Source organism: Xyrauchen texanus, chromosome 25, assembly GCF_025860055.1.
Source record: "Xyrauchen texanus isolate HMW12.3.18 chromosome 25, RBS_HiC_50CHRs, whole genome shotgun sequence".
Taxonomy (NCBI): domain Eukaryota; kingdom Metazoa; phylum Chordata; class Actinopteri; order Cypriniformes; family Catostomidae; genus Xyrauchen; species Xyrauchen texanus.
The window spans coordinates 20,085,998-20,112,475 of record NC_068300.1 but is presented as its reverse complement, the minus strand read 5'-3'; the positions used below and the strand labels follow the sequence as shown (position 1 = coordinate 20,112,475).

General features: G+C 36.1%; 1 protein-coding gene across 1 annotated transcript in view; it reads right to left on the bottom strand.

Annotated features, from left to right (window-relative positions):
- LOC127618341 (low-density lipoprotein receptor-related protein 1-like) overlaps positions 1-24,244 on the bottom strand; it is a 204,399-nt gene extending 180,155 nt beyond the window's left edge. The window contains exon 1 of the mRNA XM_052090702.1: positions 23,673-24,244. Coding sequence (XP_051946662.1) covers positions 23,673-23,763 — 91 coding nt within the window. The 5' untranslated portion in view covers positions 23,764-24,244. The remainder of the gene's footprint in view (positions 1-23,672) is intronic.
- Positions 24,245-26,478: the final 2,234 nt, after the last annotated feature.

Here is a 26,478-nt window from a genome sequence, read left to right as displayed (position 1 = left end):
GGTCAGATTCACAAATTGAAAGAAGGAAAAACAATGGATGGAAATGAAAAGAACATATGTGCATGTGTATCACTGCTTCAAGGCTGTCATTAGGATGTCAATGAACATTATGAATGCGAACATGATCTTGGCTCATACCAAAACAACTTAGCACACTACATTAGGAAAATAAAGCCAAGATTTAGGAGTATGAAGGATTTTAAGAGTCTGCTCTCGTAGTTCATCTATGATTACAGCTGTTATGTTCTCTTGGGTTGGTTCCTAGTTTCGTTGAGAGATATGAGAATAGACAATAAAAATAAACGTTGTCTCCACCAGTGTCCTAACCAGCCAAAATAGAGACACTAAATTTTCTTCCCAGCCCTCACCAAAAACCCACTTGACCAAAACCTCACTCCTAAAGTTTATCATGTCACTCCTCATGTATACATGAAACATAGACGAAGATAGATTGATTGTGGGAGTTGAAAAACATAATTTATTTATTATGACAATCTCTCAAGTTCCATTTTCATCCAAATTTTGTCTAGAGAAGCATTACACAAGGATTGAAAATTCCTTAGTTGCAAGAGCAAAAGAGCAGGCAAACAAAGAGAACTCAACCACACTGTTTTCATTGGCTGTGATTATGTTGTGTCATGAAGCATTTTCGTTTTCATTCTGGAAAGAAAAAGTGCTGGGTTTTTGTTGCGTCATGGCATCTGGTTAGGACAGGATGTAAAGTGGAACCAGACTGGCTCTTTGGTCCGTTTATTCAAATATTTGACTAGAGAATACCTGGAATGTAGGAGCCCCTTTACACTTCTACTGGAAAGCATCATGCAAGCAGATTGGAAAACATCTGTGGCCTTGTATAAGGGAATCAAAATAAGGACAGACCAATCTTTATTTACTTAATGCGTTTAGCTTTTTGGTTGTTTCTTCCAAAATTTTAAACCTCTCTACTTATTTAATTTCTTTATGAAGAAAACATATCCCAGATTATCAAGGTGGTCTCAGACTTCTGGACCCCTGTATATAACAATGACTAAGAGTGCCTAAACACTACAGTTTAAAGATTTCAACAGGGATGGTACGTCAAAAGGATGGTGAGGGAAAATGCAAGGGTTTGTGATAGTGACGCTCTGTCCTGCGACCTAAAGATGAGATCATTTCAACTTTTGCGGCAACACACTCTGACGTAGGCATGCATTGGCCAATAAGAATCTCAGAAAGGTGGGACTAGCTGTGCTGTGAAATTGAAAAAAGACGGAGGACAAACTCAAACATGAGGTGTATTCATTCCCTGTCACTTATTCGGTTTCTCTGCCAGGGTACAAAGACAGTTAGTGTAGACGGCAAGCCTGGAGAAGTGTTTATGTTTACTGGTACACATTTTTTAGTTTTCTATCTGAACCGCTTATTCCCTTGGGTGCCTTCCTTCGGAGCTTTCCCTAGTGTGTAGGCGCAATAAAGCATCAATAGTCTATCAAAAGGGCTGTTTAATAACAAAGTGATGTGTTGAACCATAGCCTATATGATAAGTCATAGGTTTAGTTTAACCATTTATGTTTAACTGAGCAGATATTCACTTCACACGTGCACAAGCAATCAACTAATAGAGTACTTATTTTGCACCAGCTAGTTGAATTAACTATTGAAAAATATTCCAAATTTACTTGAATATCGCAAATTTATTTTACTTTGCGCATTTGCTTGCCGTGAGCAATGCTGAATTATACTGTACTTTCCCTTTGAATCTCTCACCAAATCTCGCAGTTACAATTGAGTCCACTGGGGTGTCAATGTGTTTGATGTTGAGGAGGTGATCTGGCATCTTTGTTATGTGCTTTCAACAAATATGGTAATACTTGTTATTATATGATTCTTATTGAATTGTACTCTATTGGTATTTGGTTTTTGTGTCATGCCTACCAACGAATGAGGATCTGCTTTTATGGTGGTAAGATAATGCGAAGCAGTATGAGAAACTTTGAAGCTTATCAGACCATTATGTGTGTATGCGCATTAAATCTCTTAACGCAGAGAGAGCGCATTTTATAAAAGCGTTCACCACTGGTTTTTCTGAATAATACCATTTGAAATGATAAAAATGTGATAGCATTTATGTAGACTTAGGTTTTTTTAGCAGTATGTGCATTACCCTAATACCATCAGTATTGGTTTCTATGCAAGCTCCGGCTTTACATCTTTTTTTCAACGATTTTAATTTATGCATATTGTTTAGTAATTTTTTAAAGAAACTTTTATTTGAAACTTTCACTTTAATTCACAAGTAATTATTACTAATTTTTTTTGTGGGTTAGAGTACTCGACTACAAATCTACTCGAAAATGCACATCCCAAATAATCACTAGGATATTATAAAAAAAATATTTCTCTTCAAATCAGAGGTGTCAAAAGTCTACAAAATTGTCTTCAAAGTTCATTTTAATGAAATTAAGTTAGCTATTGAGTAGTGGGTGGCAAGCGATAAAAAAGGAAAAGGTAAACCAAGGTGGACACAGACAGGAAAAGGAAGAGACCTCCTGGGCTCATCTCATCTGGGGTTCCCGGCTCAAGCAAGCCACTGCAGTGTTACCATTCTGTGTCATGGTGGCAGTGAGGCCAGCTGTGAGGAGCCTGACCCACTTTCATCCCCTAAGTCTCGCCTTCCCCCTGCAAAGCACACCGCCCCTCCAAATCAGTTCCAGGCCTCAGCCACACATTCCAGCACCTTTTAATTGATTTCATCTGCAGACTTATCTTCTGCAAGGATAATGGCTCATAAAAGACGAGTTCTCTGGTTTAGCTGGGGTATTTTAATGATGCTTGCTAAGATGAACATCACTAGCTACTATTCATACTAAGGAAATTAAACAAACCCCTTATGTCAATAATTAAACTTTGGTGCATAATTCATCCTGCAACATTTGTGCTACGGACATTATTAATAGTTCAAACTATGCAGCTGGTTGAGGAGAAGTGGACTTTTCTCTAAGCAATCGGATGTACAATTTCACCTGGCAGGTGAAATCAGGCAAACAAAATACCATAGACTTACACTTGAAGAGGGACCTGAGCCATACCTAGGGACCAGAAATATCACAGAGACTTAGAGACAGTAAGCAGTCACTGTAGCAATACCCCAACAACAACACACCCTAGCATCATCAGAAATGTAAAAATCCATATTTATTTGTAACAACACCAAAAATATCTGGACGTTCACAAAACAATATTTCTAAAATTCTTAAATTCCTGAATGTCCTGTTTGTAATTATTAGTTGTAGATGGTATTGAGCCTAAAATAGAGAAAACAAGCACAGAGTGAGAGAGAGCATGATGGAAAGCTAGAAAGAAAATGAGAGATCAGGAGGCAGGACTGGTTCTCATCAGCCTTCACTGCTTTTCTCCCTTCAGGAATGTCTGCATGCCGCACAGTCTTGCAGTTGACAGTTAAAGCTAAACACTGTGTATAAATAACACCATTGAAATCCAATCTAAATAAAATTATTATCTATAATTTCATCATTGTAAATGTTATTGATGTTTTAATCAGTCTGCTTGTCCTGTCGGGCAAGTAAAATTATCTTTCACTTGCCCCTTCAAAAATCCACTTGTCCCAGACAAGTGTTAATGTCAAGCCCATCAACCAATGTGTTTATGATTAAAATACTACTGAAGCACAAAACAGTTTACAAGAGCACAAAGTTCGTCATAGGTCTAGCCTCTAAATTTTGCTCTCAATGTACACCAGATTGATGCATTTAACTTTAAAATGTACAACATTTTCTTATGGCGGAGCATGTCACCGGAACCCCCTAGAGGGTCCGAGGTCCACCCACCACAGTCTAACAAAATCCTGTGGGGAACACTGTTGTTCATAGAGCTGAATGTCAAGTCCAGTGACCTGTTTGAGGAGCATCAAACTGGGCGGCAGGGGCGGGGGGGGGGCTCCGGATCTGAAATGCAGGAGCACCCAGGAAAACACATTAAGTGTACTTACACACTCAAGCGTGCAGACACACACAGAACAGGACAATGCATTGATAAAAGCATGGAAAAGAGGCCATCTAAAAGGAGCATTCTGAACGTTTCTGGCTCCATTTATCGGCTTGTTGCTCACATATAATATGGCTCAAGCCCAAACAGTCAAAGTGACCAAGCATGCACTCAAAAACTGCAATATTTCTGACCACTGGTTAGTAACAATGACAATCTATAAATTAGTTACTACCGTGGTCTGTTTGGGCAGAATATCCTGCAGTTATGAAAACTTTTACAAGGTTTGACCTCATCAGACTAGCAATCATTATGTATAATGTTAACGAACGTTGCCTAACTTTTGTAACATCACTGATTTCAAAACATCGATGTTTCTAATAAGTCAAAACAACAGCATAAGATATGGCACGTTTTCAGATATCTGTCTTTTCCTTTCTTTCTTTCTTTATTTGTCCATTCACTCCGATACGATTTCCTGTATCCATGTGTACACCGGTGCCTCGAACAAACATTTATCTGCGCAGAGGAGCAGAGCTGAACCACAACTTGAGTCATTACCAAAACAATGTTCTTCCCCAAGATGCATGCTGTTTTATTTTTTTAACCGCTAGAGGGACAAAAATTACATAGTGTAGCTTTAATTAGAGAACAGAGAAAACAGTGCTTTAAGTTTTTTTAGCAACAGTAGTAATTAAACATTTAAAACATTATAATATAAAACATTAAATGAGGTAATTTATTGCAAAATGAAACTTAAATATTTGTCACTTTACTGTATGATAGATCTACATAAATACTGATTTGTAGCAGTAAGAATGCCTGAATGCCTATAACAGACAGCAGGCAGCTTAAATACATTTAGACATCGCACAAATCTAACATTTTGAAGAATTTGTCCCGTCTACTTATACAATAAGTCTCATCTCATCAAGACAGCATATATTTAATCCTTTCGGTTTACACTGGTAATTCATTAACAGCTGTGTTTACATTAATATCACATAAAGAGGGGTATTTTGATTAAAACAAGTGCAGAGCCTCGTGCAGTAGCGCTGCATTCATCACAAGACACAAGTGCATGGGCAGATACGCGCATGTGAGCGTTTGAAAGCAGCCAGCAGATCAAAAAGTGCACAGGTAGCAAATTTTGTCAGATCTTGGTAATGCTGGTATTTTTGTAGCATCGGTGGCTATTAAAATATTGAACTGAACAGAGATTGTCACACTTCTCGCTAATTGTGACAGACACCTGGATTTATTCAAGCAAATAAAGCAGGTGAGTTTAAAAGCATATTATCATTTGCATTAGGGCTGAAACGTTTAGCCAACATTATCGGCATCGTCGAAAATACAAAATTGATGAGAAAAATGTTTGTTGATGAATAGTCGTTTGATCTCATTTAACGTAACATGAAATCACATTAAACTGTAACGATATCGCGTGAGAGCAGCAATTCACGTCTGATGGAGGAAGAATTACATAGATCAGTCCAGATGCACTCTAAACTTTCACAGTTTATTTTATGTAGATCCCAAAGTATTAGGGAATGATTAAAAAAAAAAAAAGTACATTCAGAAGCATGTACCGTTGTGGAATAAGCGGAGGCGGAGCTCTTTAAAGGAAACATCCCGGCGTAACATATTAAATGCAGTAAAATTGCTTTATTAAAGTTCAAATAATACAGAAGCAGGTCATGTTAATAACTATAAACTCAGAAACTGGCATTTCTCTGTGTGGTCGGTGCGCCTTCTATGAGTTTCGCGAATGTCCAGATCTCAGGGGGAGAGATTGAAACTGTACCCGGCTGAGAGTCTCTGCCTCGGTCGCTCCTCCCTCCTCCCCCACGCTAAATTAGAATGCTGTTGCTCGCGACTTAATCATAATATCTCTCTCTATATATATAGAACTATGCATTTCTTATCATGAAGAAAATTGGCAATATGCAGCTTTATTAATAAGAGAGCACTTTGCACATTAGTTTGTAAATTGTTTTTTTATTAATTCTATTGTATGCTTGTTTATTTAGGCTTTTTTTTAGTACTTGGTAAAAACTTAAATTAAAAGTTGCAAAGTTGAAGCAAATCTTATATAATTGTTCAAAAATACTTTAAGCATACATTGTTCAGTTTTGTTATAATTAAAAACTAATCTAATTAAAGTGTTGCTCAATGGCATATTCCTGTTCCTAGTTCTGCTGCTAATATTTTGTAGACTTTTTTAATAAAAGTGTGTTGTTTAGTAACCTGTTTTTGCTTTGGTACCGAAAATGGTATCGAGTACCGTGAAATTTCACTGGTATTGGTACCGACTACTGAAATTTTGGTACCGTGACAACACTAGTGTCATATGTGCTCTTTGGGTTGTGCTTAGAATTTAATCTTTATTGAAAAGTTACATGAAAATGAAGTTGATTATTATCAGTCCTATGCTTGGCTGTGTTGCTCTAAGCTTGGTATGGCCCTTTGGTTGCTGCATAGAAATGCCTGTTCAGAATTTAGATTTTCTTTTGTTTAAAAGTTACGGCATCACAAAATTAACAGCGTTGATGTGAAAATGGATTTTAGGCTGCATCTCGGCAACCCTATGTCCTATCGAAACTAAACTTGGTATGCTTCGTGAGGACCATGATCTAAGGGCAACTGCAGTGTTTTGCAACAGTGCCACCTATGGGTCACCACTTGAACCGTATATCCTAAAATCATGAGGTTGGTGTCTATGGATTCTGTGGGTTATGAGGATTTCAACGATGCCAATTCTTCCCATATCAACTATACTGTCCCTCCACCATATTAAAATGTATTTAAAAATGATATATCTTTCAAATACATTGTCGGATTTCAAAGAAAATTGGTATGCATCAATGACATCATGTCCTGATGATGTTGAGCAGTTTGGAGACAGCACAAACTATAGTTCAAAAGATAGCCTACACTTGAGTGCTGACTCAAACCTCAGGAAGTCTCTTCGCCACTCAATGGGCATGTCAACTGAGTGGCTCAGTGTGTTAAAGCACTGATTTATAGTTTAAAAGGTTGTGAGCTCAATTCCCAGGGCGACCAGTGTTAGAGTTTATGTTTTATTGTGTTTACTGAAAAGTTGCAGGTTTTATCACAGATCATTTCTGTTTGCAGGTATACTTCTTGTTCTTCTTTGTCTTATAGTTGTTCTGATATGGGAGTGATATCTTCTGAAAGGATTGAGAAGTTTGGAGACAGCATCACATGTAGTTCAAAAGAACATGGTCTGTTTAACATGGTTATCATGCTTCATGCTATGATAGCTTAGCATGCCAATCAATTAGCATGTTAACTGTTGGGTTTTCTGTCTTATAAGACTATTGATCATAATGCTATCTGTAGGGGAACATTAGCTTACCTTGCTAATCGGTTAGCATCCAAACATTTAGCATGCTATCAAAAACATTTACAAGGCTATTTGATCACAATGCTATCCGTAGGCAACATTTGTTTAACAAGTTAATCAGCTAGCATGCTAATCAGTAAAATACATCATGACCAGTCTGTTCTTTCTTTCTGCTGTGTTTGCCATGCCTTTGTACTCTGAAGATCAAAAGTTTGCTGATTTGAGACCAGATTGGGGCAATTTTAAAAATGTTGAGATCTTGCTAAATACATTCCACTGCACAGTACGAGTCAACTCAACTCAACTCAGCACGCTTTTTTTGGGGTTTCCACTGTGGATACTACCTGGTACTTTCTTCAGTGCCACCTCGAGTTTCCAAGCGAGCCGAGCCGATACTAAATGTGATGTCAAAATCCAGCAGATCACTGATTGGTCGGGGAGAATCGTCACTAGCGTCACTGGATTTCTGACATGCGTCATCAACCCGCTAGTTTTAAAATTAGCAACAGCGATATTTCTTCATGTGACTTTAGAATTGTGAAAAAAGAAATGGCTGTGCACAAAACCACGCTGTGGTCAATAAACGAGGTGCAGACGGTCCACTCTTTAGCGATGAGCGAGACGATAAAGTCTCTCAGGAAGGTTCGACCAAATGAACACTAAACCGGCAAGCAATGGAAGGGAGAGTGCCCTGGACCTGGCGTTGATCCACGATGGAGGATGGTATGTTTTGTTATGTTAACTCTATACTCTGCTTGAAAACTTCACTTTATTTACTTGACCAGCTACTGGAAGCTTGCTTCTAAAACAACCAAGGCAATTTAACTGTTACACTTGTGTAAAATCAACATGCAACAACTGCTTTATGCAGCACAATGAGCTAATAGCTAACAGCTAGCGGTCGTGTTATTGTTTCGGTCCGTTTGTGTCGTGTTTAAGATGATGTCTCGGCAGTAGAGGTGGCACAACTACGACAATCAGCCTATAATCCCACCCACGTTGAGGTGGCACTAAACTGCAATGGAAATGCAAGCTCAGAAAAGTAAAGCAAGTAGAGTTGAGGCAAGTTGAACCATATCGTGCAGTGGAAAAGTGCCTTATGACTGATCTGTTCTTTGTTTCTGCTGTGTTTAATATCAGCTATATCGGGTCTCCACCATTTCGAATACTTTTTTTTTTTATTCAAAACTTGCCAACACTTGGCTTGGTATGTCTCTATAGCACCTGTGAAACCTTTCTGTTTATGTCTCTTTTTTAGTTACTCGTGAAGTTGCGTGGAGTTGCTTTGTATGCTATATTCATGCAATGTATTGTGCTTACTATGGTGTAATTCTTGCCATATCTGAGATTTTTTCATTCTGTTTACTGAATGGTTGCTGGGCTTTTCCCAAAGCAAATTTGTATTTTCCCCTTTGTTAAAAATTGTTACATGAATATATAGTTGATCATGGGAACTGCTGTGCTTGGCTGTGATTCCTCTAAGCTTGGTATGTCCATTTGTTGACTAGCAACTCTGTGGCTTTGCAGATTAGTGGATAGCACACTGAACTCTAGAACGGAAAATCATGCTCTGTGAGATCTTTGGGTTGCGATTAATGTTGTGCAGTGTTTGCCATGTTGGTGCTTGGCCCCATAATGGCTGCTTGGAGCTATATTTTATTATTGTTACTGTTAATTATTTATTGATTTTCATTCATTAATACTAACGATTGTGGATGTAGAAAATGTTTTAAAATTTGCAACCATACTTGACATGGATGCATTACATCTACCAGGTTTTTTAAGAGGTATAAACTAAACATTTACAGTTGAAGTCAAGTTTACATATACCTAAGCCAAATACATTTAAACTCAGTTTTTCACAATTCCTGACATTTAATCGTAGAAAACATTCCCTGCCTTAGGTCAGTTAGGATCACTATTTTAAGAATTTGAAATGTCAGAATAATAGTAGAGAATTATTTATTCCAGCTTTTATTTCTTTCATCACATTCCCAGTGGGTCAGAAGTTTACATGCAGTTTATTGGATTTGGTAGCATTGCCTTTGTATTGTTTAACTTGGGTCAAACATTTTGGGTAGCCTTCCACAAGCTTCTCACAATAAGTTGCTGGAATTTTGGCCCATTCCTCCAGACAGAACTGCCTCCTTGCTCGCACACGCTTTTTCTGCCTTCAAATATTCTATCGAATTGAAGTCAGGGCTTTGTGATGGCCACTCCAGCACCTTGACTTTGTTGTCCTTGAGCCATTTTGCCACAACTTTGGAGGTATACTTTGGGTCATTGTCCATTTGGAAGACACATTTGTGACAGAGCTTTAACTTCCTAGCTGATGTCTTGCTTCAATATATCCACATAACTTCCTTTCTCATGATGCCATCTATTTTGTGAAGTGCACTCCTGCAGCAAAGCACCCCCCACAACATGATGCTGCCACCCCCATGCTTTACAGTTGGGATGGTGTTCTTCAGCTTGCAGAGGACATTTCTCAAAAAGATCTTTGTTATCTTTATGGTGGTGTTGAACCAGTGGCTTCTTCCTGGCTGTGCAGCTTTCAGGTTATGTCGATATAGGACTCATTTTATTGTAGATATAGATTCGTGTCTACCTGTTTCCTCCAGCATCTTCACAAGGCCCCTTGCTGTTGTTCTGGGAATGATTTGCATTTTTCGCACCAAACTATGTTTATCTCTAGGAGACAGAATGCGTCTCCTTCCTGAGCGGTATGGTGGCTGCGTGGTCCCATGGAGTTTATACTTGCATACTATTGGTTGTACAGATGGTACCTTCAGGCATTTGGAAATTGCTCCAAAGGATGAACCAGACTTGTGGAGGTCCACAATTGTTTTTCAGAGGTCTTGGCTGATTTCTTTAGATTTTCCCATTACGTCAAGCAAAGAGGCACTGAATTTAAACGTAGGCCTTAAAATATATCCACAGGTACACCTCTAATTGACTCCAATTAGCCTATAAGAAGCTAATTGGCTAATTACCTAAAGGCTTGACATAATTTTCTGAAATTTCCCAAGCTGCTTAAAGACAGTTAACTTAGTGAATGTAAACTGGATGTATGTAAACCTACTGGAATTGTGATCTGGTCAATTAAATATGAACCAATCTGTCTGTAAACAATTGTTGGAAAGATTGCTGGTGTCATGCACAAAGTAGATGTCCTAAACGACATGCCAAATTACAGTTTGCAAATATGAAATCTGTGGAATGGTGAAAAAATTTGTTTTAATGACTTCAACCTAAGTGTATGTAAACTTCTGACTTCAACTGTAGCTATAAGTTAAATATACTGACAAATGTTGAAATTTCCTAATCAAAGTACACTACGTTTATTTTGTTTATTTTTAATTGAAACTGTGAAAGCAAGCTATAACAACCCTGTAACTGTGGTGAAAATCAAAACTGACCTCTACTGTACCTTCCCACACTGTGACCTACCTTAATTTTATGAAACAAAGTGCACATTATTAGCACTGTATGTTGATATTGTAAACTTCTTTATTCCTATTTTACAGTTGTGTGTGTTTGGCTTCTTGCCTATAGGTTGCTCAAATGGAAAACCCAACACATATAATTGGATAACAAATCCTTCGCACTTACAAAAATTAACAAAACATGTATTCTGTCCGACCTACACTGAACTTAGAAATAACCAATTCATGAATGGCCTCACTCTGCTCTTCATTGTGTATTGATAAACTGATTCTCCCTTATTTCAATACAGAGCAGTTATTTGCTGGGTCTTCCTTTCAACTAGATCTTCAAAATCCTGAAGAATTTGTTTATGATCGATTCACAAATGTATTCATAAAGCTACCCCAAAAGGTTTCTGGTCTTATGAAAGTGTTTTATATCTGACACAGCGGTTGAATTGCTCTGACTAGGAACAACGAACAAGATTTATGGTAAACAGAGTAAAATGGCAGCATAAAAGTGTGGAGTGGTAATCTCGCTGTTCAGATTCTCACTTTTGTATACTCTTTAATCGTTTGAATGAAGTGGATGATTTTTTAATAAGTGGTAGTGATTTCAAACAAGCACATTATGGATGCAAGCATTTTGGTTTCGGAAAAAGCTTTGTTTATACGCCAATTTATCGCCCGTGGATCACCTGTTCAAGGAAAAAGGGCGCAGCGGAAAGAATGAGAAGACAGTTAAGTGACTTGTTACTTATAATAATAATGTGTCTCATTGTGTCAGGAGACATACATCAATGTCCCAGGCCTGTTTCAAGTGAATTTGAGGGCATTAGTATGGGTAATTCTGTCATGAAAATCCATGCATCGAGTATGGAGCATGTGTATACATTAGAGCAGATGTTTAAGGAGAGAAAAATTTGGACAAATCTGCTGTAGAAGCAGTTTGTTTGGATATTTTTCTACCAAAGAGTAAAACGATTTTAGTGGGTGTTTGTTATCGTCCACCTGATCAGTATGGTTTTTAAAAGAGACCAGAAGAGACTTTAAATGGTTCAAATTATAATATAGGTCAAAAGTCAATAATTTTTGGGGATCTAAATACTGATGTGCAATTATACTCTTATTGTTAAATATTAGTTCTTTTTGTAAATCATATGCACTGAATCGGATCATTTTGGACCCAACTAGGAAAACTCTTAAAACCAAAACTATTATTGTTATATTGGTATCAGATAATTCTAAGATATGTAGAAGTGGTGTCTTGGAAGCTGGTATTAGTGATCACTGTATAGTTTATTTAATTAGGAAATTAAGGACAGAGCCTATATGGCATCATAATACAGCAAAAATAAGATCTCTTAAGAAATACAGGCCAGAAGTTTTTATTGAAGAACTCCGTAAGGTCAACTGGACTGAGGTGATGCAGTGTGAAGATGGCCTAGGATGGGTTTAAGATAAAAAACATTTTAAGTATTGTATAACGTAGCACCGTATAAAAGAGATAAGAATCAAGCAAAGGACTGAACCTTGGATGACAGACAGTATTTTAAATGTAATTAGGGAACGTAATGATAGTTTAAATGTATTTAAAAGGGAAAGAAATTATTAAAATTGAGCAATTTAAATTAAAAACAATTAGGTAAGAGACAAGATAAAAGAGGCTAAGGAAACTTGTTTTAAGGACAAGATTAGTGAAATGAAACATGATATTCAAAAATTATGGAGTGTGTTGAGTAATTTAGGGTATAGGAAAAAGACCAAAGTTAAAGGTTCAAGAGTAAGTCTCAGTGTAGATGGAAGATTGCTATCTGATCAGAAGTAGTAGTTTCTGAAAAACTGGTTAACGAGCTACCACCACAAACTGGGATTTTTAATGATGAATTAGTTAAGGAGTATTATGCAAAATGTGGGGTTATTCCGGTTGTTATTCCTTTACTAAAGTAAATGAGAGTAATGTTTATAAGAAACTAAGAGAACTCAAAAGCAGTAAAGTGACAGGGTTTGATAATATTCCAGCAAAGTTTAAGGATTCAGCTAAAGTTATTCCCCAATGGTTACTCATATTATAAATCTTTCAATTACACAAGGTAAGGTTCCTGGGCAGTTTAAACAAGCAAGAGTTATTCATATTTTTAAGAAAAGGTAGTAGGTTAGAGTGCAATAATTATAGGCCGGTTTCAATCCTGAATGCTTTATCAAAAGTGATTGAAAAGATTATATATGATCAGGTTGAAGACTATAATTTTAATATATTGTATTAGTTCCATTCTGGTTTTAGGAGGATGCACTCTACAGAGACAACAATATTGTTTCTAACAGATCATGTAAAAAAATAAATGGATAAAGGCAAATTAAGCGGGATGGTGTTGCTGGATTTGCAAAAGGCATTTGATACAATTGATCACAGTATTCTGCTTCAAAAAGTAAAAGCAATGGGGTTTCGTGATAAGGCCTGTGAATGGATAAAGTCTTACCTTGTATATAGGTGTCAAATAGTGGATTTAAATGGTATGTTTTCTGATTGTTTACCCATTTCACGTGGAGTTCCGCAGGGGAGTGTTTTAGGTCCATTATTTTGTCATTTTTTTTTATTGTATATTAATGATTTAATGGTTTATGATTTAATGGTCTGTTCTAATTAATTTTTTTAATATGCAGATGATGCAGCAATAATTGTTTCTCAAGAGAGGAAAGAAATTGTTGAAACTGAGTTAAGTAGAGAGATTGAAAGGGTCTCCAAGTTATTTATTCATAATAAGCTTTCTTTACACTTGGGGAAAACTGAAGATATATTATTTGGTTTGGCTGCTAAATTGAAAAAACAAAAAAACTCCAGATTAGAGGTAAAGGTTGGAGATATGATCATTACACCTAAGCAAGAATGTAAGTACCTGAGATGTGTATTAGGTAATACATTGACAGGAGAAAATATATAATTTTATTTCATTCAAAAATATGTAATAGGATTAAATTTTTAGCAAGACAGGCTGCTTTTTTTTTTTAGATACACAAACATTAAAATTGTTAGCTGGAGCATTAGTGCAGTCACACTATGATTATGCTGCAACATTGTGGTTTAGTGGTAGAACCAAAAATAAATTGCAGACTGCTAAAAATAAGTTATGCAGGGTTATATTGAAAGTACATCTACAGTTGCATCTGAACATTGAGCATTATAGAGAACTTTGTTTTTTAAAAGTTGGAAAAAGGATAACTTTTCTTAAACTGGTGTTGGCATATATAATAATAAAGAAAAGTGTTCCAAGGTACCTGGCAGAATATTATGTACTTGTGAGAGATGTGCATAATCTTTCTACAAGGGGGAGAAGCACTTATATTTATCCTTATATTTATCCTTGTAGCTTTAAGAGTTTAATGGGGAATTCTTTTTTATATACTAGTTCTATAGCCTGGAATGATTTACCTCATTGTATAAAGCAGATATAAGTTGAATGTGATTTTAGAAAGGAAGTTAAAAATTTGTGTGAGATGCTGAACTTGATGGTTTTTGCTCTCCATAAATTATCTGTTTTTTCCATTTTGGAAACAGAGGACCACAATGGAATTAAGCTTTGCGTATATTATCCTCGACAGTTTTGAAATGTTGTATGATTTATCCCTATACAATTTTTTGTAGATATTGTCTAATAAAGCAAATTTACTTGGATTTACAGAGCTGCCCAGACATGTTCCTAGGTGTATACCTCCCATGAAACTATTACGTGGGGAATAATGTCCAGTGAACACCTGTTTTCTTTCTAATACTGGTCATCTCACATAACACAATGAATAATTACAAGTCTGCCACAAAAGAGCCCTTAACCATGTTAAAGGTCTGGGGTCTGATACCTCTCATTTCCAAATGTAAGTTTCTAGAGAACTGACATTCAACTCCAGGCTGCAGCAACTTAAAATATCCTACATAGACTATAACTGCTGTACAGCTCTGGATAAGATACAAGTGTTAGATACAAGTCTCAATATATAAGCAGCAATGTTTGCGCCTCATGTGAAGAGGACATCAATTGGGACTTTTAAAACATCAAATCTTCATAAACTCCAAAGAAAGGGTCAAGTTCAACACATCTTTGCCCATATAGACAATGTTCATCACCTCTGACCAAAAAAGGCCAATGGAGCAGACAGAAGCACTTGCTAACCACTTGCTTATGTTTCCTGTCACTAACATGTCAACAGAATCCACCTTCTTCTGTTTTGCTACATGCATCTCCTCCTCGCAGGTCTAACAGTTAAATAGGATAAACAGTAATGCTGCATGCAGAAAACACCAATTACAGCACACTCAGCTCACCATGATCAACAAAATCCTTTCATTATCAGCCCCCCCACCCCCACACACATGGATGAAACATAGGATGCCTAGTCAGTTATGCAAACCTAGGATTAGCCCTCAGTCACAGAAGAGTCTACATTGTTTCCCATAGAAAGAAGAGGAGAGGCTAAGAGAGGGAAAAAAAGAGCCTTCTCAGATCCTGGGTGGTAAATAGTGGTCGACTGATATATTGCCGATATTGGGAATTTTTTGATTATCAGCACTGGCCAATAAACTTTCTGTTTGGCTGATTAGTTTCTCAAGCAGTGACAGCACTGAGAATTGCCTGCTAGCATGTGAAGGAGCAGTCTGAGACACGTAAATAACCAATCACAGTTAGCTTTGTTATTAGTGACATTGTGTTATCACAATGATAGGTGGGTGTGCAACACAGTCTCATTTAAACCGTCCGCATATCAGAGCCATGACAGACGTGTATGAGCTTATGATATTTAAAGGGCTCGAGTGTTTCATTCTCTCTCTCTTTTTTCTCAAAAGTATCCTTTAGCAGTTAACCGACATGTCTGATAAAAAGTAAAATATCAATAAAACGTTGATCATTTACCACCTGTATATATAGTTGAAGTAAGAAGTTTACATACACTTAAGCTGAAGTCATTAAAACAAAGTTTTTGGGGGCCTAGGTAGCTCTGCATGTATTGACGCTGATTACCACCCCTGAAGTGGCGAGTTCGAATCCAGGGTGTGAGGAGTAGGGCTGCACCTAATGATTATATTGATAATTGATTAATCTAACGATTATTAGAACAATTATTCGACTATTCAGTGATAATTGCAAAGATTAATCATAAGCTCTTAAACGATTATTCAGCAATGTGCCCCGGCTTAAAAGGTTGTATTAAACGTGCTTACTAACAATAAAGAGGACACAATCATCTTTTAAAAATACCTTTAAATGACATTCATGGAATTAAAGGGAAGAAAAAAACCTATTGTTATCAAGTCTTTTTGTCTTGTTTTCAATGTAAATTTGTCTAAAAAATACTTCAAACTAGAAAAATCTACTTGAGAAGCAACATATAAGATATTTTGACTTGCTTTAATTTTTCCATTTTTTTTTTATTGTCGACGTTGTCGATAACGCTGACTAATCATTTCAGCCCTAGTGCTGAGTGACTCCTGCCAGGTCTCCTAAGCAACCAAATTGGCCTAGTTGCTAGGGAGGGTAGAGTCATGTGGGGTAACCTCATTGTGGTAGTGATTAGTGGTTCTCGCTCACAATGGGGCACGTGGTAAGTTGTGCGTGGACCGAAGAGAGTACCATGAACCTCCACGTGCAGAGTCTCCACGCTGTCATGCACAATGAGCCACATGATAAGATGTGTGGATTGATGGTCTCAGAAGCGAAGTCAACTGAGTCTTGTCCTCCACCACCCGGATTGAGGTGAGTAACCGTGCCACCACGAGGACCTATTAAGTAGTGGGAATTGGGCATTCCAATTTGGGAGAAAATAAAAAAACATAAAAATATCTAAAACAAAATTTTTCAACCACTCCACAGATTTCAAATTAGCAAACTATAGTTTGGGGCTGTTGTTTAGGACATCTACTTTATGCATGACAAGTAATTTTTCCAACAATTGTTTACATACAGATTCTCTCTTTTAATAGGCAAATCACAATTCCAGTGGTTCAGAAGTTTACACACACCAAGTTAACTGTGCCTTTAGGCAGCTTTGAAAATTCCAGAAAATGATGTCAAGCCTTTAGGCAATTAGATTCTGATAGTCTAATTGGAGTCAAGTGGAGGTGTAGCCGTGGATGCATTTTAAGGTAACATCTCAAGACATCAGCCAGGAAGCTAAAGCTTGGTCGCAAATGGGTCTTCCAAATGGACAATGACCCCAGCATGCCCACAAAATTGTGGCAAAATGGCTAAAGGACGACCAAGTCAAGGTATTGGAGTGGCCATCACAAAGACCTGAACTCAATCCACAAAAGCGTGTACAAGCAAGGAGGCCTACAAACCCGAGATCTGTCTGGAAGAATGGGCCAAAATTCCAGCAACTTATTGTGAGAAGCTTGTGGAAGGCTACCTAAAATGTTGATCCAAGTTAAACAATTTAAAGGCAATGCTACTAAAAACGAACAAAGTGTATGTAAACGTCTGACCAACTGGTAATGTGATGAAAGAAATAAAAGCTGAAATAAATCATTCTCTCTACTATTATTCTGACATTTCACATTCTTAAAATAAAGAAGTGATCCCAGCTGACCCAAGACAAATAATGTTTTCTATGATTTAATGACAGGAATTGTGAAATGTAAATGTATTTGGCTAAGGTGTATGTAAACCTCTGACATCAACTGTATGCGGATATCTAATTTAAATAGATTTAATTCACAATCCTCACATGTTTCATTCTCCTCTCTTCTTCAGTACAGATCTACATAACTGTTAACTGTCTTGTCTAATGATACAAAGGAAAATATCAATAAAAGTTCCATCACATACCATCGGCAAATATATGGATATCTTTAAACAAACTTAATTCATAAACCTCATGAAACTTGTGCAAATACATTTTCTTCCTGTGGAGTTCTCACATACAGTATATTCCATATATACACATAAGAGTGCTTTATAATAGCCTGGATCAAAACAGTGTTTCTCTGACTCACGAATGTTGCGCGACGGACAGTTCATGACACTCCAAGTAAACTGGAAGCGGTCAGTATATTGCTACTCGTGCTGGAGATAGAGCAACTTCAAAGTAAAATCACTTAAAATGCACTATAAGTAAATGTCATATTCACTTTGCACTGTATGTACAACATGTTTGATTCTGTCTTTTTGTGAGAAAATGTGTTTGCTAATGCACACATTATACTGTCCGTGGTTGCTGGACTACTGTTTGCACTGTTGTTACTTACTTCTTCCTAATGTATTACATGTGCAATCAATTACTAAAATGGGTAGACTACACAAAAACCAAGAGAAACTGCTATCATCTAAAACCCACCAAATCGTTATTTTTTTTAAACAAATTTAAAGTTGTGTGTGAATGTTTGAGTAAGTAAAATGGTAAATAAAAGTTACATTTTTTTTTAGAGAATGTAAGTATATTATCATTTACTATTATGTTAAATTGTGTAATATATCTGCATTATATAAGCCTTTAAGCCACCCTGCTCTCTGGATATTAGTATTGCCATCAGCCATTAAAAAAAACCCATATCGTTTGACCTCTAGTGGCAAAACTCCAGCGGCACAATCTAATGCTATTACATGGTGATTTTCTTATTTCAGGAGACAATTACTGCACAGCAGGGCAGAAACGATTAGTCCACATTATCAAAAATGTCGACAATAAAAATTTTACGACAAACATTTTCATTGTCGATAAGTCATTTGATGTCATTTAACGTAACGTGAGATTATTATAAACTAATGATAACACAAGAGAGGAGCACTGAAGCTCGTGCCTGATTGAAGAGAGAAAGAGGACACATTTCACAGTCCAGACACACTCCAAACAGCTTCAGGTGATGTTAAGTATGATGAAATTATACAAAAATACAAAATAAGTCAATACAGCAGCACTCTCGTTTTGAATTAAAGTGGAGCAAACCTTGCATGCTGAATCTCTTTAAAAGAAAACACCCCAGTTATATATTTAATGAATACTTTATTAAAGTTCAAATAATAAGAAAGCAGGTCATGTAAATAAGTTCAACCTCCGAAACTGTGTGGTCATCACCTCTTCTATGAGTCACATGAAGTGACCGATCAAAGGGGGAACAGACTGAAACTCCACTCTGTCGTGGGGACACCTGTTCCTCACATGCACTTAGTGCAGCTAGATTATAACACGATGGCTTGTGACATGTTGAATCATATGTGTCACTATGTGTTTCATATCCTGAAGGAAAATCGGCAATACGCAGCTTTATTAAGAAGAGAGAATAAATTTTTTTTGTGTGAGTTAAAGATGGATCAATGTGAACAAAAATGTGAGAGGGTAGTCTTCACCAATTTTACTCAGCAACAAAATAAGTTTTTGATTTGTTTTGGCTTGCTTTCCAATAAAAAATATCTAAAACTCTTTTAAAACAACATACATTTACTTTGGGAGTTATAATGCTGAAGAAAAAAAATGTTATCTGAGAATGTTGAATATAAAACATAAAACCTCAGAAGCAGCATATAAGATATTTAGATTTGATTTCAGAGAATATATCTTAAATATGAGTATATTTTGACTTATATATTTACTGCACTGGTAGAAGTATAAACAAGTGATAAAATACACATAACTTTAAAATACATTCTCTGAAAACAATTCTTAATACCTTATATGTTGTTTCTCTATTAATTGTATCATGTTTTCAGGATTTTTAGATATTTTTAAATGTAAAACAAGATAATGATAGGATTTTCTGCAGTGAATTTTTACTGATTTAAACTTGATAAAAGGTTTTTTTTCTCTCTCCAATTCAGTGAATGTCATTTTGAGGTACTTTTAAAAGATGATTTTGTCCTCTTTATTGTTAGTATGTACGTTTAATTCAACCTTTTTACTAATGGCACAAGCTGAATTGTCGGTTAAGAGCGAATAATGAATCATTGTAAAACATCACCCCCATAGTCGATTAATCGTTCTAACGATCGTTAGATTAGTCAATTATCAAAATAGTCATAGTTGTAGCCCTACTGCACAGACACAAAAATAAACAGCTTAAAATAAAATGTTATTTCAAAGCCATGATTAGTATTAAAGGAATGTTCCAAGGAATGCTGTCAATTACCAGAGAAATAATTAATTCCAGAGTTTGTAAAAACAAACAAAATTGTGTTTAGATCAATTTGAGCTTAATCGACAGCATTTGTGGCATAATGTTGATTACTACAAAAATTATTTGACTTAAACCTCTATATAAAAAAGTGCAAAGATCACAGTTACAGTAAGACACTTACAATTAAAATGAATAAGGCCAGTACATAAACATAATAATACACACTTTTTCAAAGGTAATGCCACAAGATGTAAACATTATACATGTTAACATGATTTTAGTGTGAAAAATAACTTACTAACCATAGAAGTGTTAAGCTATATCCCAATATTACAACATCATTGCCATGACGATGCAAAGCCGTTGCCGCTAAAGCTATTTTAGCACACTAAAATCATGTAAAACAAAGATTTTGGTGCACCACAAGAGTTAACATGTAGTATGATTACGTTTTGTCACTCTACTTTTGAAACTGTGTGTATTTTAATGTTTACGAACTGCCACCATTCACTTCCATTGAGTGTCTTTTTGTAAATAACAAGGGACATGTCAAAAATGTGGAAATCAACATTATGCTACAAAAAATCCTCTTTAAAAGATAAATGTGCAGCTTATATTTCTGTATATTTTTAAAAACTGAGAGATACATTGAAAAGATTCTCTGTAGTAATCCACAGCATGTCACAGATACTGTCGACATAGCTCAACTTGTATTAAACCAGGTTATTCCTTTAAGAAATCAAGTGGACACATTTAAACATCTGCAGTGCAAGTAGACTTTACATTAAGTAAAGATGATGTAACAGACTTTGCTGTTCCTCTGCCCCTCAATATTCATTGAAAATGAAAAATAATCAACGAAAACAACATAAGGAATTTAAGTCTGAATTGATATGTTACCAAAAGGTTTATAATCTAGCCCTATTCATTCTTCAAAAGGGACAGAGATGGTGTGGGAGAAATGAATTGGTTGAATGAACACTGAAATGTATGAGTAGATGTATTTATGCATGAATGTGGGAGGATTCATGGACTTATGTCAGACTATAAGAGGATTGTAGAAACCGCCAGAGTATAGATGGACAAAGACAGAATGTATACATAAGATGATATGCTGATAAAGTACACAGAAAAAGACTGTTAAAGGACCCTTTGGTTTTCCTATATCTTCAGATGTGGAACTTCGCTCAGGGTCTAAATAAGTGGTATCACAAGCACTTTGATGGATAGAGGGATCCATCTCACTCTGACAATAAAAAAGAATCCGTTCTCTTCCCACACTTGAAGGTGAATTATGTCATTTCTGATTAAAAATTATACATAATGATGATATAACTGTTTTCAAACAGGTTTCCCAAACATCAGTCAATGTGCCGGAGTCACAGTGTTAACATTTTTCAGGGAAATCTAACTACAAGTGGTTTACTTATAGTTTTCTCTCAATATTATGCTGGGATAGCAGAAAGTTTTCACAAGGGTCTCTCTGAAATCAATAAAGCCAAATGCTAGCATCTACATTATATCAGTGCTTACATGCCAAAACTGTGATCTAAAAGGGAGGCAATGCCTCTCCAGACCCATTCTTCCAAGCCAATGAGCTCTAAGGAGTGTCAGAGCAGAGCCAAGGCTGGTTGCTAATGACCCGCTTTCCCATTCCTCTCCTAAAGTTGCATATATACTTCCATGACTAATGGTTCTCCTCTTTCCAGATGTTCAAGTGAGGGTGGGAGGAGCAAGACAATACAACCCCTGACCCTCAGCCCTGCCTCCATCCAGACCATTTCCTCCTCGCTTTCAACAGAGCAGCCAAACTCTGAGCTCTGGCCAAAAGACAATGATCAGCAACTCTTTTTTTTTTTTTTATAATGAAAAGAAAATGTTCTGTCCCATCACAATCACTTTAGTGTGTTGAGATGAGGTGTGTTCAGATATGGAATATTTGTTTAGGACAGATATCTATACAATCCAGTATATATAAAAAAATAATCCACATTTCACACAGGCACAGAACCCTGTCTAGACAAGATAACAGTAAAGGTTAATCTGAGGTCTGCTGAGGTTCATTTCTTGAGGTCTAAACTAAACCTATTATCAAAGCTCTGCAGAGGCCATTGCAACTGAGTGAAAATCAGTGAATTGGTAAATGACACTCATCTCTTACTGAGCAGGTGGCATATTGGTCAAACATGCACAGCAACTAAAAAAAACATGTCTTACCTCAAAACTCTTTATATGTCTTTATCTTTAGGAGCTAGACAAGGATTTGTATAATTATTATTGAATAAACAGGATTTAAACAAAGAAACCTATTTTATACCAAACATATGAAAAGATGATTACAAGTTCACTAAAAGTCTTTAGATTTCTTGACCAGGCCTAAATTATGCACCAATTTATCTGGCATTACATTCTGGTGCATAATTCAAAATGTAGGCCGGTTTTCTGAACCCTGCTAAAAAGGACTGTTGCATAAATGATGCACATGTCAAAGAAAAGTATTTGGAGTATTTATGCAAAAGGCATCCAGTAGGCTTTGTAGACACACTTTTCCTCTCATTTCAATGAACTGTTATCATCAAAACCTATAAAGCAAATGCAATAAAATGAATAATAGGCCAACCTCAATATGCAGTGTCAGCTAAAGCTCTTTTGTGTTTTAAAACATTTTAGAAGGTAAATGAATCAATCTTACATATCTCAAACTCCCTTTGAACAATCAGATGAATCTGGCAATTAGTAACATACCATAATGTGGTTGTAAATCTACATCCATATACGTGTATACTCAGATCACTTCTACCCAATGAGAAACATTGAATATGAAATCATGAAATATGGTATTGTTCCTTCAGTTATGTCGCTTTCTTTTGCACATGGATCAAATTCCCATGTCATGGACTTCAAGCTATATGAGAAAGTTTATGAAAAATAAAATGGTACCACTGAAAATAGTTGTAGAGGTGCAAAGACATTCCTAGATTTGGATTTCTTTAGTCTGTTCTGTGTGTTGTAACGGAACTTCAGACTGATTAATTGGGTTATACATCAACGAGAATGATTAGATTCAATACAATTAGGCACGAATGACTGCAATAGATAATGAGGTTTACGTCATACGAAACAAACGTTAAAATAATTAACGATTAAGAGTTAAGATTCCTCTGATGGAGGCCACCAACCACTACCAAATGTGCCAATCTCTACATTTGAATATTCCACTAAGAAAGCGATAAAGCCAACTGAATGCAAATCGACTCAAGCAGGCCGTTTAATTTCACTGATACTGTTACAATTCCATTCCATTCCATTGTGACGTGAGGCAGGAGAATAACATTCGACATACGTTTTAAATTTAAAAACGACTCGCGCGAACATCAATAACTCCCACATATGCTAGCTGGCGTTAAATGGGTACTTGTAGCCGATGTACTTCTGTACCGAAACGCTGATAGTGACACTGTATATGAGAGCACTAGAAAGATGCTAAACGTTTGTAATGGATTACCTGGATCATTCATTTGGACAGCAAAATATGTAATAGCCGTGCATTGAAATCACACCACGGGTGTTAAAACGGATTGCGCAAATACCTAATTCGGTATATTCATGTTTCAAATAAACCCTTCAACACTGAAATGAACCATTCTCTGTTGAATATTGTTGCTCATATACAGTGGGTTTCGAAGCCAGCAGCCCACACCTATCTCGATGACCACAATTTCCAGGCCATCTGTACAATCTTTACAAACTGTCTCACAAATTAATTGACAAATTAACACGTTTAATCACTGTTACTTACCTTCAACGGCTTCGGTGGGAACCCATGCTGTGAGAAAACATCCAAGGAAGAACAATCCAACAGCCCGCATGTTTGCATTGCAAGATGGCATTGCTAATGGAAATATCACAATTGTTCACGTTAAGGCTGCACTGGTATGGTTGGATTGAAACACCTCATCCAAACCGCACAATTGTCCGCCGTGATTTATTGTTTCTTGCGACCTCCAACAAGCTCTCTCCGACACGCTAGCAAATGTAGCGGAGCAGACAGGATACGAACATAGAATGTGTAGCCTAATAAAATGAATATATTTAAAAAAGGCTTTTCCAGCCTAAAAAGGCGAGGTGTTATGCAGTGGCACGAACATGTATTTTGCTTGGTGAATAAACGTATGCAAACCTACATTTGTAATGTTCTTTTAAAACAAAAAATATCCCTACAAATCGAAAGGGTCTGCTCTGTGATTAAATCATTCCTTTTTGGAATATCCGGAGTATAAAAATGAAAGATCGTTAGCTGGTGCTTTCCGGTGCAATTGTTTACCGTCCCTAAAAATAACAAATAAAAGGCCTTATCCCTCTGTGCCTCACCGCTTCTGATGCTGGTGGTTACAAATTGTGAGAGGGGAAAAGTGGAGTCTCTACAGTACTGCTAAATGACGTCACCTGCCTCGACAGGAGGGAGTCCAAAAACTGAAAGCTACGCGACACTCGATTCCTGCGCATGCGCGGCTCAGCTTACCGCTGGCAATCTGTTTTCCCTCTCTTTTGGTGGAAACCGGTCCGCTGTGGGGCCATCTTGGCTCATTTGGCTGAAAGTATTTAATATATTATTTAACCTTTATGAATAATGTTATTGGATGGATACTCTTTGCAATTAAATAGGCTATTAATGTGTTCACGGTTTAAATTCGTACATTGTAATTAAGGTATTTCTTCAGTTTGCTTGTGTTTTGTATCCGCTTTTTGTCTCGCTGCTTCACATGGCATTGGCATCAGTTTGATAAAAAGAAATAGGTGAATAAGGTGAAAATGACGAAGAACAACAAAATTAACAATATAATTATATAGAATAGAATCCTTTATTTTGGTCACACATTATACACACAGTTTTTTGCATATATACAGTGAAATTTATTAATTTGTACATATCCTGGGGTCAGAGTGCAATAAATGAAAGGCAAAATGATGTAATAAAAATACAACAATAAAATAATTGCTATATAATAAAGCACAACAGCTTTTGAAGCTGAGTTTAAATGGCTATGATGATTTCACATAAATTGTGTGTTGGTCTAACAATTAGGATGAGCAAAGGGATTACACCATCTAGTGGCCAGGTGTGGACAGTACGCAGAGACAACTAAATTGACTAAGTTTCTCTAAAAAGAAGATTGAGATATGATTGAATTTTCTACAAAAAAATAAAGCATATACCAAACTATTTGATAATTTAGCAAACAATGAAAAAAATTATCTGCACAGTTTTGTGTAATCTTATTTTGAACTATTGTAATTTAAATTTATTTTACTATTATTTGTTCACTCTTTACCTATTGTTATTTTATCTAAACATACTGTGTTTTGCAAACCCAAACTTACCCAGTGTTGGATAAGTTACTTAAAAATAGTGATTCACTTTAAATTACTAATTATATCTCTAACATTGCAATCATATTACTTTACTAATTACTTAATTAAAAAAGTAATCATATTGCTAATTACTTTACTTTTAAGTTAGGTTAACTTTCTAAAACACTTTTCCACTCAACAAATTCAAAATAATATCTACATTTCTTTCTTGTTCATTGTTACACACAAGTCACACTCAGCACCTCACATTTCTCCTCCATAATGACACATTACAGGGCCATAATTCTAATATTCTACATAAATAATATAATAGTAACAAGCATAACCCTATAATGTACTTAAAAGTAATCAAATTAATTAAAAGTAATCTGATTACAAGAATTTAAAATGTAATGTATTACACTACTTTTTCACAAAAAAATATTAGATTACAGTAACTAATTACTTTGAAATTGGATTAAACTGTTAGAAACAAATGTACAGTTATCATTAAGTATAGATGATAATAAAGAACACAAAACTGAAATCTATTTGAAGGAGAGAGAGAGAGAGAGAGAGAGAGAGAGAGAGAGAGAGATGAAGTGTGGGGTTCACTGACAAATCCAAATCAAGAATTCACCAAAAGGGAAAAACATACAATTGAGACCTTGCATGCCGAATTCTGTAAAAAATATTCTAAAAGTAAAACAACACACAACAAATAATGCATGCAGAATTAGGCAAATGTCCACTAATTATAATAATACAAAAATGGGCAATCAGATTCTGGAAACATCTAAAACTCAGTGACCACCACTCATTATAAAGCCCTGCAATATATTAAAGTGTAAAAATAATGTGTTTTCAAAATGTCCACCAACAATACACCACACCCCATATCTTTGTTATAGCTATAATGACACATTTGGTGTCAAAGTGTACATTTTTGGGGTCAGTGAATCCAATAAAATGTTTTTAAAAGATAAAAAAAAAAAAATAGTTTTCCATTTACCATAACTATTGGTAATATATGCTAAAATGGTTACAATTTATATGTAAATTGGCCACACATAAAACATGGGCAACTCATACCTTGGAAACTGACTATCATGGAAAAATAGTAGGCAATGTCACAACTACAATGTTCTAGTGGTGAAAAGTAATAGTTTATAGTGTTCATACATCATTAAACAGATTTTGCATGTAGATGCATCATTAAACAGATTTTGCATGTAGATGTCTGCACCACTGCG